A 20,032-nucleotide genomic window follows, 5' to 3' on the forward strand; every position below is an offset into this window, starting at 1 on the left:
CTGTCCATGACTGAATGGTTCTCCAACTTCACACCCATTTGGACTCTTCGCTGACTCAAATCTAAATCCCACCAGTAACTAATCTCCGCCAACATCCTTTAAGTTTAGTTAACCGTCCATCTAAACAAAGTGTCTAGTCTACTTAAAAAAAAGAAGAACCCTAATATACAATCTTGTGTGAATAGTGAACGTTCAGTGTACTGACCGGGGTCCATTGGTGGGGGGTCAGGCACCCAGCTGGGAGGGGCAATAGGTGGTGAGACAGGGTCCTGATGGTCACTGGAGGAAGGACCAGACTCGTGGCGGCCGAGGCCAGCTGCTCTAAGAGACCGACGCATCATTTCTCTCAAACGAAGCCTGGAGACATGAGACAAACAAATGAAGCGATCGGACTAAGCAAAAATAGGCTCTGTGCATTAACTGTAGTCCCAGGTTTCCAGAAGGTGGCATACCCGGTTCATTTTCCCATAGCTTCGCTTGATTGGCTCAGCAGCAGATTTGAACAGGAAACATGAACAGGAAAGGTGTCATGCGTTTCCCATTCAAATCTGCTGTTGTGGCATACAGGAAAGTAGAAGTATGCCACCTTCTGGAAACCTGGACTACAATTATGCAAAGAGCCGATCTCAAATGCATAAATTAGCATGATTAAACAGGGTTCACAGTTTTTAGAATAAGATTTAAAAAAAGAAAGCTCTAAGTCAACACGTCTAATGCCATGGCAACCAAGACTGTGTGACTATGGTTTGCTAATTGTTAAGAGGAAAATCTAAAAATAAATTGTGAAGCTGGAGTATACACTTTCAGAATGCCTTTCTCAGAATAAGAGCTACAGAGTAGAGCTTCACACCCAAACTCAAATGGACACGTGAAATGTATACTACTGTTCTACCAGTAAATGCCACTTAATAGGCTACGCCATAACATAATCTATAGTTGCTATGCAGCAGCCTAAAATAAGAGACAATGAAATACCATGTCTTCATCTCAATGAAGAACCAATCCGTGATTACACACGCCACGGGCGCACACCTCACCTTTTCCCCCCTTATTTAGCACTGCAGATATCTGATTCCAGGTCAGCCTAATCATCATGATACTTTTCTCTCCTGATCAGATGAATATGGGTCTTCCCAGATCCACTCGGGTATTACACAACACATAATAGAATATGAACCAACAGATTCTACAAAGTGACCAGGATAAAACAGACCTGTACGGTCGGGTACTTTGTGATGGTGAAGACCTCTACTACAAATTACATAGAGAAGTATTTATGGTCGACTATATTATTTGTGATTCGACAATAACCTATTTGCTGATCTGCAAATTATAACAGTAACATAACTTTTGCTTCTCAGTTTACCCAGTTACTTACCCTCTGCTACTGGAGGAGCCTGTCCTATTTCCAGAGCTGTTGCTGGAGACAACAGAGATGGCATTGGCAATGGCCTCCACGGCAGACAGACGCTCTGCGAACGTGTTCCTCTCTGACCGCTCAGCTTCTGGAATGACAGAGAAGCCAGTGTTACCGTGGAACAAAGTGTTTCCCCCCCCATGGTCCACATTATTTTATCACAAATTCACTGTGAACTACGTTCGCTACATTTTGGTCAGGTTGTGCACGAGTATACAGCATGCGTGCGCAAACAATATCTTCAACATCAACAAACTGACATGCAAGTCAATGCTACATGTTAGCTTGTAGATTGCACGCCCACAATTGAGACAGCGTCGCCACACGGGTTAAGGGAGAACGGTGTAATGCAGCTGTCAATGCAATCGATATGAGTGGCACCGTAAAATACCGTAGTTTCACTGGTTGATTACTGAGGCTGTAGCGATTTTTTTGGTGTCCTATTTGTTTGATTTGTCCTTTTTAATTTGACATAACTGCCATCGCAATATATAACCCATAATATTCTACAAACAATATACGTTGAATTCCCCTCTTCAAAGTCGTCGCTCGTAAAGACAGTGATGTCACTGAAATGCGACTACTTGTCTGTCTGCCGTCACCCCTCAGCTCTGTTAACATTATGGGTAACCCATTGAAGTGGCAAATTAAAAAACATGATTTATGAGAAAACGATATGTTGACAAAGACACCCAATACATTTGGAAACATATTTTTATTCAAATCAATATAGTTGAATAGTTGAGCTAAATTACAGTTCAATTCAGTGGCTTCTATGGGCTGGGCTGCAGTACACCGCTCTCCCTTACCCAGAGTGATGGCGCTCTCTCCATTGTAGGCACCCGTGTGTCTCTATCATCTCATATGTCATTTGCAGTCTCAGTTAAAGCAACAGTACTGATCTGAAATGGCTACCGTTTGATTTAATTTATGGCACATTGCCTTTACCTGTCCATGCTTCAAATAAGTTAATAGTTGGAACTTGGAACCAATTCTCATCTACGATTAAATGTGATCTTTTATTTGTTAAGAAACTATTGTTCTGTAACGTTTTACACACAACAGGAAATAAAGTTGATACATATTGTGAGCGAAATCTATGCGACACACTGCTGGCAACGATACCCCCTACGCAGTAGATTTTTTTATGGGGCAAGTAGGAGAAATCCTTAATGTTGGTCCCGGTTCTAGCCTACCTTCCTCCTCCTTTGTCTCCTTGTTGCTAACAGGGAAGCAGACAGAGACAGCAGCATGGAGAATGTTGCGGTTGCCGTCACAACGGTGGCCCAGAAGGGCTCCAAGGGCCTGGCCGCTCTGGTCCAATAGGAAGGCCTGCTCCAGGTTCACTAGGTACTGCCGACATGCCTCATAGTCACAGCGGAGTACGTGCTGCATTAATGTTTGCTTCTGCAACAACCAAAAAAGCCATCATCATTTAGTGACGAGTATCAGTAATGAAATGCCTGAACATACGATTCTGAACAGTTTCCAACCGGCATGAACACCACCTGCCTGAGGTGTTTTTTAACCATGGGAATATGTGGTGTTTTCTTTTATACCATCCACACTGCACAAACTGGAAACAGCACCTTAAGATACATTGTACCGGCTGCTAATCTTTTCTTTCTATTCACCTGCATATGCTGATGTTTAAACACCATGTACACACCTGCATATGATGCTAACGTCCTACATGATGCGAACGTCCTAAATATCATGTATCTGCTTTCACATACTCCATCTGTATATCTTATTTTTCCAATTTAACCTTTTCTACATCTTCCCTTTGCTCTCACTCTACCTCTATCTTCTCACAGAATACTTCCAAAACGGTGGAGCGCCCACAGAAAGAAACATTTCACCCACTGCTTTACACTTGTAATCCAAATCGAAGCAATTTGGATTTTTTTTAATCTGAAACAATTAAAAAAAATCCAAATTGCTTCGATTTGGGACAATAAAATGTCTATCCCACAACACTCAATTTTACGTCCAAAACCAGTCGTCACATGATGTCTACTCTATGGCGTGTGGCATTTACCTCAACAGCCATGATGATTATAGCAGCTTTCTTTTTAATGGTAGAGTTAGAGGGGAGGTTGGCAAGGGAGTGCACCCCCATTCCTAAGCTGGCAATGGGTGGCAGATCCAGCCAATCAGGATCTCGTATTCCACCCATGCAGTCTTTAGCCATGGGGTAGATTGTTCCGTTTCCATCTCGGAGAATGATGGGTGACTCCTGGAAAAAGCACATCAATAGTCCATTAAAGACAGGGATGTTCTCTAGAACATGTCAAGTGGCCCTTCTGTAATTCACAATGTTGGCCAGCTCACCTGGCCGGCGGTGAAGATAGCCACATTACGCTCACTCTGCCCCAAGAAGGCCAGGTTACTGGTGGGGAAGTTATTCTCCTGCTCAGCTTTGCCTGTGGCCAGGTCAAAGATACAGTATCTTACCCAGTTACCAGTTTTCAGAACTGCGTGGACTCCTGGGAGGGAGGGAGGGAGGGAGAGAGCAAGCGATTTGTTTTCCAAGTGCTTTTCAGTTAATTTGTTCAAATTAGGGTTGTCACAGTGTGAGAAATTTACCAATGGTTAATAAATGCATGTCAACACCAGTAACACTGCATAGCCCACTTTAATTACTTTCATAAATATATTGTCAACATTGGAAGCCCCCATTATAATAACAAATAATAATAAAACTATATCATCGGTGTATCTGTGTGTGCCCGAACACCCGGTAACGATGCATACCATGACATCCCTAGTTCAAATATTGCTTTTGAGAATCCCCATGGATTTGCCCGTTTTATTCAAGACCATCCTGTGCATGTGAAACTGAGCGAGAATGTTTCAGAAAACATTTAGTTGGAAGTGACATACCTTTGGAGTCAACATTCACAGCCAGAATCTCAGCTTTCTCAGGAATGCAGAGCTTTTTAGGTGTGCGCTGAAAGCAATCTGGAACTTTAGGAGTTCCACCTGTTTTTACCACCTGAGAAAGGTGGGGAGCAAACAATACAATATTAATGTCAGATATTCAACTACTTTCACAGCTGCAGTGGCTTATTCTGTTGGAGCATTTCATTCTGATCTTAACCAAGTCTTTGTTCAATGCTTATGACTAACTATATATGTAAATGCATACAGGCAGGTGACAAATTAATGGAAATACTTGAATAAATGAGTGGAGAAACATAACAAATACAGATGCTTTCATACAGGTGTACTGCATCACATATGATACAATTAACATATCATATTCTGTGGCATGAATAAAAAGACGGAATATGCCCACTTTACTTGATTTTGAATCAAGATGGCAAGAGAAAAACAATCCGACTAATACTATGAAACAATCAGACTATGAAAGTAAGTCATTATTCACCATATTCTCAACATGTGGACGAGTGTGTGTGTGGCATATACCAAGAGAATGGTATGGGCATGAATGCTTGACCCCTACAGTGATGGGGTTCATATGCTATGGCCTTCAGTCACCAGATCTCAATCCAATAGTGTTGGAAACACTAAATGAGGATCTTTTTTGTTAGATTGGCGTTTCATCCCCCCACTCGAGTTCCAGAGACGTGTACACTCTATGGCAAGGTTCTGGCGGCCAAACACTTTACTAAGACACTTTTTGTTGGTTTTTCCTTTGTCACCTGTCTGTATGTACTGTAAATATATGTCCTGTCTGTATTTATGCAAGTTTCTACGTGTGTAATTGTACTCATACCTGTAGCTCATCTATTCTGAGGAGCCTACAGTCCTGCAGTAATGAGGACGGGTCAGAGTCTGTAGGTGCAGCAGCTGCAGCGGCAGCAGCAGCAGCGCTCTGGCTGCTCATGCTGCTGGATGCCCCTGGAAACCTAACAGCAACGTATGCACCATCCACTTTTAACACCTTGGAGAAAAAATGGAGACAAACAAAATTAGTCTTGAGCATGTGGGTATTGCTAGGTGTAAAGTGCCTGCCACATTGTGGAGATTGGGGTATGATTCCTTCACGGTGCCTCCGGCTTGGCCGGGCACTCCAATAAACCAATAGGCCGCGTTCACAAGCGGAAAGACGGAAGGGGAGGGCGATCTCTGTCACTGCACTACTTACTCTACAGGCAGGTAGCAGGGAGTGAAATTGGGAGGGATAGCGTATACTTTTGAACGCCTTACACCCTCTCATTGAAACTACTCACTGTCATGTGATAAGAAGCAGCTTGGGTTATGTATCAGAGGAGACATGGTTGTCTACATCTTCCCCAAGACCAACATATAGGGGTTGGCAGTGACAGGGACTATACACATGGGGAGAATTAGCATAACCACTAAATTGGGGAAAATAAATACTTATTATGAAACATTGTTGATTAAAAATGTCTTACAAGAAAAGTCACATAATAAAGACCAGTGGCGAATACCCACAGCACCCATAGATACGAAAAAGCCAAGCAAGCCACATTACAACCCATTACCACAAACTACTGTTATAACTTAAGACAGAAGTTTATCTATTTGCCACCAACCTTTCCTACAGGGACATTCTTAACATCCTCCACAAACACCACCTCCCTGAGAGGCCACTGCTCCTCGTTCACCTTCTCCTCCTCTTTGGGAGCTGGGGTGGAGCGCCTTCGTTCTGTAAGTACAACAACAATGTTATTCCATTATGTCCAGCACAGATTAGCGTTGGGACATGTAAACACGTTCAGGACCATTTACCACATTCAAGCAGCTGAGCTGATGCAATACATATATGACAGCTTTAGGTTCAAAGTTTCTTTATTTGTTACATCTTCTGTATGAGTAAAATTAAAATACAGTTGTTTGTCTAAATACCCCTTTATCAATATCTGCACCTTGCCATATGCTTGACATGATAAGAGGTGGTAAAAGAACAACTGACAGCACAAACAGATGTGCAATGACCTGGCCGGATGTACAGTACGAGCTGATAAAAGACTGTGTGCCATCTGTTTCAAAGTCATAGGAGTCATGGAGAGTATAGAGAAGAGAAACTGGGTTCTGTGTCTGTGAGACAGCAAGACAGAATGCAACAGAGCTGGAGAGTGCAGGAGAGAGAGGATGACATACTGTAGGGCAGCGAGGCACTGCTAGCAATAGAAGAGGTATCACTGCAGGTGGATGCTGGGGAGGGAGGTGGACCCATCTCAGTCTTCACCAACTCTGGCTTGCTCTCCGTTCTAAGGGGGGGGAGGAAACAGGATTGTTAGATTGTTCATTCTAGGTTATCAAAGCTTAACGCATAATAAACACCAGGTCATTATACACCAACAAGCTTGCAAACAAATTACTTTAATTGTAGAGTGAAGGAGGGATCCATTTACAGGGGGTCAATAAGAGAGCAAGGAGAGGCTAATGAATGTCATGTAAAAAAAATTAATGTCATGTAAAAAAGAGGCTTAGCAGAAGAACATCAATCCAAGTCAGATGAGGTTCAGTTGTTCAGCTGACAAAGATTTCTTCTGTTCACAGTAGTGCTAACAGATCTAAAAACTATAACTAGTCTCCACCAGATCAATTTCAGATGCGTTTTAAATACATGCAACTTGGAATAGAAAGACTTGTGATAATCAATGCAGCAATCTCCACCAGCTCCATTTACATGCATGTCTCATTTCTGTCGTACGCATCTCTCATGATGCGCTGCTTCCATTTCCAATTCAACAATTTCAAACCCATGTATTTCTGTTAGCTTTCTCATTATAGGGGTACCTACTTGATTTCCTGGGTCTTAGTAGTCTTTTCCATGTTCTTGAGGCTCTCTGGCGAGCGCAGCTGGAACCTGCAGCTGTCATTCATGTTCCAGACAGACTCTAACAGGACGCCCACCTTGGGGATCCCAGCATTGACAGAAAAGGCCACTGCACCAGCATGATAGAGGGGGTTATTCCTCAAGCACACCTAAGGAAGGAACAAAACAATAGGCTGTCAAAGTCAAGCCAGCAACATGTTTTTTTGTGTAGTGCTGAGCCAGAACTCTGACTAGAAACACCAACAAAGGAAACATCTCAACGCTCCCAGGCTAGCAAAACATACAGGAGTAAACGGTGAAAAGTAAATATATATTTTCATTGTTGCCATTTTACCTGTGTTCCCACGGTGATGTTGGGTATGGAGGAGATGCCAGCACTGGACTTTGGCTTCTTGTTCTTGGCTCTAGCCTTTTCAAGCATCTTTTTCCGTTGACTAAAAGGCACAACTCCCCTGTGGATACAACCAGTGAATTGTAAAAGCATGGCTTTGCCTTAGCAATTCTTCAGTGTTTAATGTCTAAATATGGGGAGATTATTCCAGGGCCACAGCTATAGCACTCTTCAATGAATGCTAAGGGACCAAAGACCCATTATCTGTTTCAGACAGAATGAAACTAATAATAGGCCAACATGAACATAGGAGAGAATTCCTTTCTAGACCATATACAGTTTTGATTTATTTCCCCCAGTCTTGGGCTACAGAATTACATTTCTCATCAGGCTAGCTATGTAACAAAACCATGTCCTTACTCACCACCAATAGAGGCTACTCTCCAGCTGGGCACAAGTATAGAGAGCACAGGAGTGCAGTGACACAATGCGCTCCCCCTGCAGCTCAGGGAAGGTCTGGGCGCTGTGTTCCAGTTTGGAGGCAACTGTGCTCAGTGTGTCGTCCACCCAAGTCGCTACCTGTGGAACACAAACAAGTATGTATACTTGAATTAAGTACACATGATGCACGCAGAACCAAGAAATCACGTGATCCCAAGATTAACTGCTCCATTCACTTCCTGGTTAACGTATTTGGGAAATCGCCTGTATCTCGCCTCCTGTGTATTTTTGGCGAGACATGCTATGACATTTGTTTTTGCGGAAGCACACAGGAAAAAATAATTACACCAGTCGGCCTCATGGTGACGCTGTAACAGCCCACTTTATGTTTAGGCCTACAACTCTTGAATCAAAACCCTGGATTCCTTGAATCATGATGCAACTCCCCATATAGGCCACACCCATTTGCATCTATATAGATTGCTGCTCCTCCTCCTACAGATTTTGTCCAAATCTCACAAAACATTGCACACACGATCTCTGGACCTATGTGATAAACAAATTCTAGGCGGAATTTTGACAGTCCCGTAATAGGCACCAAAGTTAGTGGGAGGGGCCTATTTTACAAAAAAAACATGAAAGTCCCATCAACCCCAAATTTTAATCACATGTCGAAGTTTGTGTACTCAATGAAGGGCCAAAAGCATTTCCAAAATGTAACCATTTGATGCAAAAACAGGATTTTTGCACCAAATTTGAATCGCATGTTTTTTGGCCTTTAACACAACGTCTCCTGGCGGATTCCTCGGGTCCCGATGGCATTGATGTGATCAAGGCAACCACACTTTCCCCAAATTGCACCTTTCTAGTTACATATATTTTGATTTCCTAATCTGATAATGAAGTTGTGATCACCTAATGTCACCAGCAGAGCAGAACATTTTTAAATAAACAGAATTATAGTTACGTCAAAAAAGATGATATAAGCAATAGGTCACCTTGTTGGTCTCTGTGGCTACGGTGGCTCTGATGCTGTTGGCGGACAACAGAGTGATCTTCTCATTAGCCAGACCCAGGAAGGAGACACGGGGGTGATGAATAGAAGGGTTCTGTGGGGACAAATGACAGGAAGAACTGATTCAGCGACTCTTCAATATAAAGGGAGATTAGCCCCTAAGCTATTTGTGCTTCCTAGCCAACTGACGATGACTGCCAAACATATGGCCAAAGAGACTCTGCAGGCTACAAGAGTGCAGCACATACAGGCAGACATCTGGAGTAATATACCACTTCATCTCTCAGGAAGAACTTCTACACATTTAGAGCTACACAATCTCTGGCTAATCGAATAGGCCTGGCCTAGAGCATATAACTAGCCTCTTTGTCTTAGTAACTAGATATTGCTTTTTCCTCATATTTGTCTTACTCTTCTTCACTTAATTTTGTTAGTGTCATTCTGCCAAAATATATACAATTCTCCCACCTGTGCGTTTCTGTAGGGTTCAGGTTCGCTCCATTTCCACTGGTAGAGTTCTCCTTTAGAGCTGACGGCTACCAGCTCAGAGTACAAGGCCCCAATGCTCACAAACTTCACACCGTCCTGGGGAATAAATTACAACGTCTCAGTGTAATGTGCTGCTAATGAAAAACTTTCCAAACATATCCAAATCCTGGCTTCAGGAGATTAGTGACATAAATCCAAATCCTGGCTTCAGGAGATGAGTGTAATAATTCACTAACGACATGTAGCATCCATTAAACACTATTTATCAACGAATCTACAGCACGGTGAACACATAGTTCGTTCTTATGCTCCCACCTTGTCAGGCCACCACTGGAGTTCCTCTCCCAAGGAGACTGGGCTCTGCACCGGGATGCTCTTCTTGTCCAGGCTGGGCTCACCCTCGCGGCTGGTGGAGCCTCGCTCGGTGTCGAACGAGGCCCCATCCAACCACCGCCTCTCGCGTAACCTCAACACTGATTCACGCTCGCGCAACAGCTCTGAGTCGCGCTCTAAGGGAAGAAGGAGAACTGGTATGCAATAAGGTCACACCAGTGGGATAAAAGTAAGCCACTCTCTGGGAAAGACCCGTGAACAGATTTTTAAGAGTAGATAGATAGAGAAATAGATATTTTTTTAAATATCTTTTTTTAGAAATGATCAAAGTAATACAAATCAAATTTCAGCACTACAGATTGAGAGTGGGGAATCTAAATTATACCGGTGTGTGAGTCTGTCTGCACACTCACATGTGAAAATGCGAGGTAGAGGAGGAAGTGGATAGACAGAAAAAAGGCATGCATGTTGTGCTAAGAGTGGGCTAGGTAAGTTTTGTTTCTTAAGAATAGTTGTTAGAGGGTCTCTGATAAAACAGGAAGACATAGCGGGCCTTTCTCAGAGGGCTCACAATACGTATAGTACTACAGCCATGCAGTACACAACACCAAACATTCACATAAAAAACTAGGTATAAGAATTGAAGACAACGGGCAAACTACAATATTTCGTTCCCTAGTTTGACTTAATTAAACTAACGTGTTGCTATAAAATTCAGAAATATATCAAGGTATCAACATAATATATAATATAAAATGTTGTCTCCAAAACTATATTCACTGAACACTAAGTAAAGAAACACAAAATGATTTAATCCTGATAGCAGGCATGAATATTGAACATCTGTTAGTTGTTTGAGAGTGGGTTTGTGTGTGTGTGTGTGTGTGTGTGTGTGTGTGTGTGTGTGTGTGTGTGTGTGTGTGTGTGTGTGTGTGTGTGTGTGTGTCAGCCACTAATCTCACTAACTACCAGGCCTACAGTATCTGCATCATATTTCTTGTGCACAATGCCTGCAGACCAAGGACCTCAATTGCAAAATGTATCATCCGATCAGTGATTGTTATCGGCCGATCAGGCGTCAGGAGAAGGTAATAAGCGGTGAACGGCCACAAAAAAAAACAGATCAGAGCACCTCTAGTAGACCATTTAGTTCTATAGCGCTACGCTACTGTAGCCAGCATGAGATAACACGGCTCACCACTACTGCTACAACAGAGGTGAAAAGTTAATGTGAAAGACAACAACCGCATAATTTTCATATGGTATAAGTTCATCCAAGATCATGGGTTTATTCCAGACCAGCAGTTCATGTTTTGTTAATTTCCTACCAGCATCAGGACAACTTCATTGACATTTGAAATTTCTAATCTTAGTTAACAACACAGGTTTATTTTGAAGTCTACCAGAAAGCAAAACTAATGCTCTCTGTCGACTGAGGGGTCTCCGACTGACTATTAAAATCGTCAACTTTTAGAGGGCAACCCTAACAAACTACTGTATGTCATTTGTGTTAATTCATTATCCGTGCAAGCATCCCTCCAGGCTATGGGATCACCGTCCCACTATCAACTAGCCATTTACATCAACGCTCCTGTCCCTCAGCCTTATGGGATGTAGCAGAACCAGCCAATTAATGCAGACAGTGCAAGCCCAATATACATTCTTAATGTGATATGGTGTCACGTTCTTATTTCTTGTCGCAAAGGATTTGCAAAGCGAGTGTGGGCCTAGGGCTGTGACGGTATGGAATTATCACCAGTGCACACCGCAGTGAAAAAGCAACACCTTCCAGCAGTTAACAACCCAAGTCTGTGACTCCAGTGGTCTCGGCTTTGTGACTCCATCAGGAGCAGAGGCTGCATGAAATCCCATCAACATTCATCGTTTCATGCATCTTGGGTGACCAGGCTGGTTTTCATATTACAGGCATTGATCAGATTAATGATGACTATTAAAACAGCATCTGCTGGTTTCAGATGTGTCAATAGTCACCAATTTCTGTGACACTGGCACTAGCTGTTCAGCAGATATTACTTTGACAGTATGACACAAGCTTGGTTCATTACATCAACACAATCAAAAGATCCACTGCAACAATACTCACAGGCATAAACTAAACGATGAAAGTTAAATTCATAAGCCTGCTGGTCCCTTTAATTTCTTTCATAAAACTGCCTGTCAGTTCATTGACATGCTTTGTCCACATGTTCTAATATTTTATTTTTATTTTTTTGTAATGTCCATTTGGACAAATTCCCAGGATGATTTTTGTTTACAGTCTTCCCCTGCACAAACATAATTGACACACAAGGAAATAACAATCAGCATCCTTTAGACATTCCTTCCACCACTGCCCCAGTGCCCCATGCCATTTAATACACACGCAAATACCCAAAACATTGTCATCAAATGTCCCAGACAGACAGACAGAGGGTAGTAGGGCATGTCTCCTAGCCGAGATTTGTGTTTTGTAGTTAAATCTTTCAACTATGCATCCCTCCGCCACACACACACAAAACCCTCCACACTGTCGCCATGTTCCTGCCTTTCCTTCACTGGTCAGAGTTGATGAGTTACCTCTGGATGATCCCAGGCGAGACAGCGAGGACCGTCTGAAAGAAGGGTAGCCGAAGTAACTGATGTCCTCAGAGAACATGGCGTCGGCATCGATTATAACACTGGGATGAGCCGAGTGGATGTCGGCATCCAACAGGGACATCAGGTCCTCTACAAGGAACAAACGCATAAGGAATCATAAAAACACACTCTTTTCTTAGTAGTAGCTGTTCATGCCCTGTGTATACCAAGAATTATTCTGGATGGAAATTAGCAAAAATAATAAGAAAAAATAAAATGCATAATAGGCAATATTAGGCATATTCCTATGTAATCAAAATCACTTTATTGTCCAAGTATGTTTTAATACAGCAAGAAACTAGCTTTGTGGTTGCTTTCATAGCCCCGAAAGTAAGGTAACGGATTTCCCGAAATGCTTCACAATGTTCCTAACAAACCTCCAGGCAGGTACGATTCGCTGGCTGTATCATCTCCATCATCACCATCTTCATCATCCCGACTCAGTAGGTTGTTGACCGCAAGGTTGACGTCCAGGTTGGTCCTCTGGAGCTCCCGGATAATCACACTCCTGGACTTACCCTGCAGGACCACTTGGGCCTGCGGGGAGTGGAACCCAACATAAGCCTCATTCACACATATACTGCAACCTTGACATTAAGCACTTATACCCTATACTTTGTTGACCGCGGTCTCTCAGCGGTCTATACTTGGTCCCGATCTTTTCTCCCTCTACACCAAATCTCTTAGCTGAAAACAGCCAATCTACAAGCTCATAGCACATCGCAACACATTGTGAGCGGCTATTTTGCTCCACAAGCTTGCAAAACACAAAAGAAAAGCCAGTAACACCCCATAAGAAAATATAGCAGGTGCTTTAAATTCCCCAACAGTCGAGCTGATTTTTTTATTATGATCTATTCTATCTCCAAAGCTCTACAAAAGCTGCAAGAACACAGAGGCTAAGGTTTGAAAAAAAGATTAAGGGTATTTCATTTCAGCGGAGGTGTCATGCGAGTACAAGACTAACATGTCTCAGGGTACATGAGTCTGAAATTCTACAAACATACTGCAATGCGAGGATTATGCATGACCTATAAAGACACCAGAAAATAAAGACAATGTGTTAAGACTATATAAAAGGCAATGTGTTAAGACTATATAAAAGGGAATTGGGGCAAATGAGAATCAGAGACAGCTAGAGGGTAGAAAGTGCTTACTATACACTAGGCTTCATTTTAATCTGTCCTGGAAATCTATTGTTGGCTAGGCATAGAATTTGGTCCAATAAATATTTTAACTGCACAGACAAAAATAACGAATCAAATGTTTATACTTAAAATGGGGGAAACTGAATTAAAACAAAATAACGCTCACTGAACATACAAACAATGTTTATATAGGGAGGAAACCTGTAATAAAACAATATAAAAAAAGCTGAAGAAAACAAACAATGTTTAATAATGTGGAAGCCTGTACCTGGGAGATAAGCTCCTCTGGGATGACAGAGGCTGGGATGACAGGCTGAGGCTGGCTACCCAGGAGGCCTGAGCCGCGGTCCCTCCCAGTGCGGATCACCCTGGTCTGCCGACGGGAGTCACGGGCCGCTGTTGAGGACCTGCCCGAGGTGCCTCCTCCTCCCCCTCCTCCTCCGCCGCCGCCACCGCCTCCTCCTCCTCCTCCTCCTCCACCCCCTCCTCCTCCTCCACTACTGCTGCCACCTGCTCCTGCTCCTCCTCCCCCTGCACCTCCTCCACTCCCACCACCTCCACTGCTTCCATTTACACCAGAGCTCCAGCGACTCCTGTTACATATACAGCACAAGGCCAGTCAGATGAGTGTGCCAACAAAACCATCTGACTTAACAGGAGAAACTCAAACACACATCTGTGTACACTGGGATTTAGCCTTGTGACAGCTGGCTGAGACAGAACAGGGTACACTACACTCAAGAGGTTTCATAATAGCAAGACTTTAAAAGCAACACAGCAGTTATCTGGCTGCAAATTCCAGAATTTGTCTGAAATAAACGTTTTTCCTAATATGGGCCAGAGAACTTGAACAGAAAACAGCTTGAGAAAAAGGATTTTAATTAAATGCATTGGAAATGTATTTTCATATTTAAACATCCCCTTAAAAGATTCATAAGTGTCAGTTTTGCAGTACATCAATATGAAAACCAATTTCGCCATTTTGAGATCATTGCCACTGTATGGACTTTCAGTGTCCACTGTGTGTTAATAATCATTGGCCCCATTGCAGCTTTATTGCCATGCTCTACACATTGTACCTTAACAGGACCAGAGGGTTTCTTTTTCCTCTGCTGACCCTGCCAGAACTTACCCAAGGGTGTTGCCTGCCAGTCTGCCCAGTGTGTCAGAACCAGACAGGAACCAGGGAGGATCACTAGTCCTGCCTGGCCTGGAGCTCCTTCCTGTCCCTGAACCACTGCTCAACTTTGAACTGGAAACAAAAAGATGGGAGATCGGTTACAGACCTACAAAGGTCCCACACAGAGGAACCAAAGAATGTGTGTGTGGGTAAACAAAAAAGCTAAATTAAATAAAACGCAAGATTTCTGTAAATTAACCCCACACACCTTTCTGGGCTTTGCTTCTTTTGAATGTTAAATTGTGAAACAGAAGGGGGTATTTTTAAGAGGGGGTATTTGAGACTAGCATGGCAACACCCTTGGGAATCTGAATTGGCTGCAACTCATTCTTTCTTCCAAAACATAGAACTTGGGTTTTGGGGCTACAATTGCCTTCTCCTAATAAGTGATGGGAAGATTCCCGAGAGAGAGAGAGAGAGAGAGAGAGAGAGAGAGAGAGAGAGAGAGAGAGAGAGAGAGAGAGAGAGAGAGAGAGAGAGAGAGAGAGAGAGAGAGAGAGAGAGAGAGAGAGAGAGAGAGAGAGAGAGAGAGAGAGAGAGAGAGAGAGAGAGAGAGAGAGAGAGAGAGAGAGAGAGAGAGAGAGAGAGAGAGAGAGAGAGAGAGAGAGAGAGAGAGAGAGAGAGAGAGAGAGGAGAGAGAGAGAGAGAGAGAGAGAGAGAGAGAGAGAGAGAGAGAGAGAGAGAGAGAGAGAGAGAGAGAGAGAGAGAGAGAGAGAGAGAGAGAGGAGAGAGAGAGAGAGAGAGAGAGAGAGAGAGAGAGAGAGAGAGAGAGAGAGAGAGAGAGAGAGAGAGAGAGAGAGAGAGAGAGAGAGAGAGAGAGAGAGAGAGAGAGAGAGAGAGAGAGAGAGAGAGAGAGAGAGAGAGAGAGAGAGAGAGAGAGAGAGAGAGAGAGAGAGAGAGAGAGAGAGAGAGAGAGAGAGAGAGAGAGAGAGAGAGAGAGAGAGAGAGAGAGAGAGAGAGAGAGAGAGAGAGAGATATATATATATATATATATATATATATATATCTGAAAGGATGTACTTAGCTTGGCTGTCGCTGAGGTCATAAGCCATAGCAAAATGCCAGTTTAAAAACAAACAGTAACCTCCAAATGGTGCTGAATAAATAATCAAGGACACAATAGTGTACAACAACTTTGTTAGGAAAACAGTGTACCAAGGTCTAGGCTGATCATCATGACAAAACAGTGCATTCATGGAAATTTCATCATTTTGCAGGACAGAGAAAACTGAAAACAGGGTATTGAATTATTCAGAGGTTAAATATAAAGAATGCAAATTAAACATGCAATGAACAAGCTGGAGCATACGATGTAACTTTTGTTTGCCATTACGAGAGTATAAGGAGGAGAGTATGCCTTGTTTGGTAAGCTGTCAAACTTGCCCAATTGAAAATCTGCAGTGCTCTTTTCCATAGGCTTCCCGGCAACCCACAATGCTGCTGACTGCAAAGCCATTACCATCTGAAACCGTCTCATTTTCTTTTGAAAGTTTGTGCCAGGCAACAAAACATGTGCTCTGCAGAAAAGCTTAGACCGGGCGGCTCCATTACTCCACAGTCTTCCACAGCCTTCACATGCATGCTTAACAGCTAGAGAGAGGCCTTGAAAAAAACCTTAAATCACTGTTGGATGCTGCTCTGCTGGCAAGATGTATAGGGCTATCAATGAGACATTCACCAAAAAGACATGCTCACAGCCACAGCCAACACAAACCCTAGCAACTACTGAAAAGCATTCCTTTTTTAAATAGAAAATGAAACGGCGAGATGCACACAGATATTTAGCAATATAAATGACTTCCCACTAGGTATGCATTTACAGCTTTGGTGGTCTAGTTATAGTTTTTGTTTGGCCCAAAGAACAACAGAGTGGGGAAATGTTTTCTTATCGGTAAAACAAAGTCATTGACTCCTACAATAATGTAGGACTGGCAACAAAAACAAACCCGTCTTGAAAAGTAGCTTCTTGAAAAGTAGCTTTTGCTCCATAATCTCAACAGATTACTGAAGCATTATTTCATTCCAACAGCCACATGCTAGAGCAGATATACTGTAAGCCAATGATGTAGAACGGTGATTTATACACACATTAATTTCACAGTGAATAGATAGGAAGCCCCACAGAAAAGTGTGTATTATTCTAGATGAAAAACCATGCCCAAATGTCTTGTGATCAAAACTCTCAGACAAAGAAAGGACACAAGTGCTGAGTGAAAGTCAAATCGCAGCAGCCACCAGAAGTAAGCCTGAGCATGCCAGGTTCAATACACCTTGTACCTTCCAAAAGAAACAAGTTTGCTAACGCTTTTCCAAATATAAAACCCATTTCTGGGAAGAAGAACATAAAGATGTCGCTCACCCATCATTGCCATCCGGTTTGCTCAGCTCCAGGCGATCTGGCTGGACAGCAAAGCTGATTCTACACACACGCCCATCCTGAAACAGACACATCATTCTTTGTGTATTTCGATCTTAAAAGGTAGCCTAATCTTTTGTAAAAGGTGCTTTAAGTTACTTTTTTTTATTAAATAGTTAAAGCTCTATATTCAGATATTAATCATTGCTATAGTATTTGTTCAGTGAAAGGGGTCTCCCCATCTCTTAATTTAGCAAAAATAATACATTTTCAGGTGAGACAACCCCATAAAGATCCTTTATCTGTCAGCTTTAAATGTATAGGGAATTGTATAGAGAATTGTATAGCTCTGGCCGATACCAAAAATAAGCCTCTCCGACCTACTTTACTTAATTGTATAATGTTCCTATGTAGGATTCAAAATCGTGATAAAACGCAGTACAGTAGAGTAGTAGCTCTTTCTGGTCTGGACGCCAGGGGCATGTCCGCTGAAACTTGCTGTGTTGATTTCTCAGAATGCCCCTGGGTGCAGGAAGTGTGTTTATTGTGTTGTTTACGTTATTTGAATATGGGAACTTGGGGGACTATGTTGTGGGGCTTTATGTGTAGTGTTGTGTCATAAGTGATGATTAGTTGATATACTGTATGTGATTTGGTGTAACACCTTGACTATGATGTCCGTTTGTTTTGAACTTCTGATCACTTCCTCTCCCCACTGATGTTAAGTTGGTGTGTGTGTGGTAGTGTTGTGTGCAGTTGCCACAATAGAGACCGATGCCTAATTATGCTCTGTCAAACGACGATGTTGGTGTTGCCTGGCAAAAATGGCTGATGTATAAGCTCCCAATGCGTCATCGTGAGCTTGTAGATTGGCTATTTTCTCCACGTGTCACACAAGTATAAAATTGGGCTAAAAAGAAGCTCAAGTGACCGTCATTGCAATATAAAATAAACAAAGATGGCTGCCAATATGCAAGTTTCTGCCTGCGCGGCGGGCCCCTTATACAGGGGTATTAATAGGGCCAGAGCTGAAATCATGGTTCGATAACAGCACAGTAGTGATTCAAGTATGGTTACAGTATGTATCACCACAGTGCATCATCAAGTGATGATTTCAGCTCCACCCCACAAATAAATATAACACAGATATGGTATATACATAACATTTTAAGTGGTGTGCATTAAGTACATCATAAAAACCCAAACAAATCCTTTGTCTTCAGTATGTAGGTGTGTATGATTATCAAAATGTAAAACCCTACTGTGTACACACCATCTACCAAAGGAATGTTACTGAGCCTTGGAGGAAATGAATGAGACAACTCCTTGCAACATGATTATTATTCACATTATAAACATGCAACTTTGGAATAAGCTATCATTTAACAAAATATGCCCAGGATGTGATGCTAGGAACCAGTACTAATCCTTGTTGATGTTAATACACATACTATTTCTTCTAGTTTCAGTCATGGACCAGATAAGAAACGTACAGAGGTCAATGACTATGTGACATTATCTTTTTCCTGATTAAAAGGGCAACTTTGATGATTTTTACCCTAAATCCTATCATTCTGTTGTGAGGACGACATGTGACAACCTGACAGATCACTACATCATGCGTCTCAAGAGCTCACTCCAGACAGAGCAGGGCCGTTCCATTCAACTGAAAACATACGTCCTTGGTGCTGGTGACTGATATTATCTTTCTAATGCGTGAGGAGGCTGTGTTTTTTCAATTACTTTTTTTAAAATGCGAAATAAATTCAATATATTACAATATACTACACGCATTAGGACAATATCAGTCACCAGAACTAGGGATGTGTGTTTTCAATGAGTCTAACGTGGTTAAAATAGAGTTTGAAGTTGTAATGGGTTTATAGAGGAAGGAGGCGTGTCTGATAAAATACATGTATTATCCAATATCTAAATATTGAATCAAGCATCTTAAAAACTGTCTGGAGTAGACACAAAAGCCCTAGTAGATTACAATTACGATTACGACCCATAAGTGTTTAAACTGAAATACCCCTTTAATCCCTGCATTATATTTCACCCTACAATGACGGTGTGGGAAATTAACCAATATACAAGCTCACAACACGTTGTGATTAGGGATGGGAATCGTTCATTCTTTATCGATTTAGATCCCATTATCAATCCTGCTTATCGATCCTTTTCCATTACTAGTAGTTGTTGGCCAATTGGTGCTAATCTAGGGCATTATTTTTTCTTTGATATTTTTTTGTCTATTTCTGCCTTTATTTGATAGACAACAGAAAACTGACAGGAAATGGGGAAAGAGATATGGGGAGTGACACGCAGCAAAGGTCGTCGGGAACAGGATTCGAACCTGCGACACGCTGTCAGGCTGCATTAGCAGCCAAGGTGCCCGGTCCGCTATGTCAGCTGTCCGGGCCAATCTAGGGCATTCTATCACTTTCATTTAATTTAAAAATTTAAAAAAAAGTGAATGCGTCATTTTACATCGTCTCTCTATTCTCTCGCAATAGAATGATGGGATTCAGATTAAAAGATGCCCTTTATGCGTTACATATCATGTAGGATTACCTCAAGGAGAAACCCAGCATGGTTTGGTCCGACCACACATTGTTTCAGGGTGGCCTGCTCCAGCAGACTAAGGTGTGGATGACTACATTGGAAAACACAGAGAAGGATAAATAAAAAAAGATTAGATAATAAACAGAATCATCTTCGCTCCTTTGGGCACATCATTCTTGAACACAACAGCCTATAACTGATCACCATGGCAACAAGGGCTCACCTGTTATAGTTGTATTTGTTGAGTTTCTCTGAGACTTCACGGAGCCTGAAAAGATGAGGGAAAACATTCAGTGGCAAGCTAAAGCCATTTCAATGCAATGCATAATTTGTTTAATTTATAT

General features: G+C 42.3%; 1 protein-coding gene across 16 annotated transcripts in view; it reads right to left on the reverse strand.

Moving 5' to 3' along the window:
* Positions 1-20,032, reverse strand: part of ubr5 (ubiquitin protein ligase E3 component n-recognin 5) — a 46,957-nt gene that overhangs the window by 23,272 nt on the left and 3,653 nt on the right. For 14 of the 16 annotated variants that reach the window (XM_084052741.1, XM_084052745.1, XM_084052740.1 and 11 more), the window contains exons 2-23: positions 19,912-19,956; positions 19,698-19,779; positions 17,127-17,203; positions 14,720-14,839; positions 13,856-14,180; positions 12,817-12,976; positions 12,380-12,529; positions 9,785-9,996; positions 9,449-9,565; positions 8,964-9,074; positions 7,949-8,103; positions 7,528-7,645; positions 7,158-7,342; positions 6,512-6,621; positions 5,944-6,056; positions 5,160-5,327; positions 4,304-4,415; positions 3,752-3,906; positions 3,459-3,656; positions 2,614-2,824; positions 1,379-1,505; positions 206-357 (exon numbers count right to left, since the gene is read on the reverse strand). In XM_084052741.1, the coding sequence (XP_083908867.1) occupies positions 206-357; positions 1,379-1,505; positions 2,614-2,824; positions 3,459-3,656; positions 3,752-3,906; positions 4,304-4,415; positions 5,160-5,327; positions 5,944-6,056; positions 6,512-6,621; positions 7,158-7,342; positions 7,528-7,645; positions 7,949-8,103; positions 8,964-9,074; positions 9,449-9,565; positions 9,785-9,996; positions 12,380-12,529; positions 12,817-12,976; positions 13,856-14,180; positions 14,720-14,839; positions 17,127-17,203; positions 19,698-19,779; positions 19,912-19,956 (3,203 nt within the window). The remainder of the gene's footprint in view (positions 1-205; positions 358-1,378; positions 1,506-2,613; positions 2,825-3,458; positions 3,657-3,751; positions 3,907-4,303; positions 4,416-5,159; positions 5,328-5,943; positions 6,057-6,511; positions 6,622-7,157; positions 7,343-7,527; positions 7,646-7,948; positions 8,104-8,963; positions 9,075-9,448; positions 9,566-9,784; positions 9,997-12,379; positions 12,530-12,816; positions 12,977-13,855; positions 14,181-14,719; positions 14,840-17,126; positions 17,204-19,697; positions 19,780-19,911; positions 19,957-20,032) is intronic. The other 2 variants (XM_084052749.1, XM_084052746.1) reach the window with 2 other exon arrangements.

The sequence above is a fragment of the Gymnoscopelus microlampas genome, assembly GCF_963454915.1.
Source record: "Gymnoscopelus microlampas genome assembly, chromosome: 3".
NCBI classification, from domain to species: domain Eukaryota; kingdom Metazoa; phylum Chordata; class Actinopteri; order Myctophiformes; family Myctophidae; genus Gymnoscopelus; species Gymnoscopelus microlampas.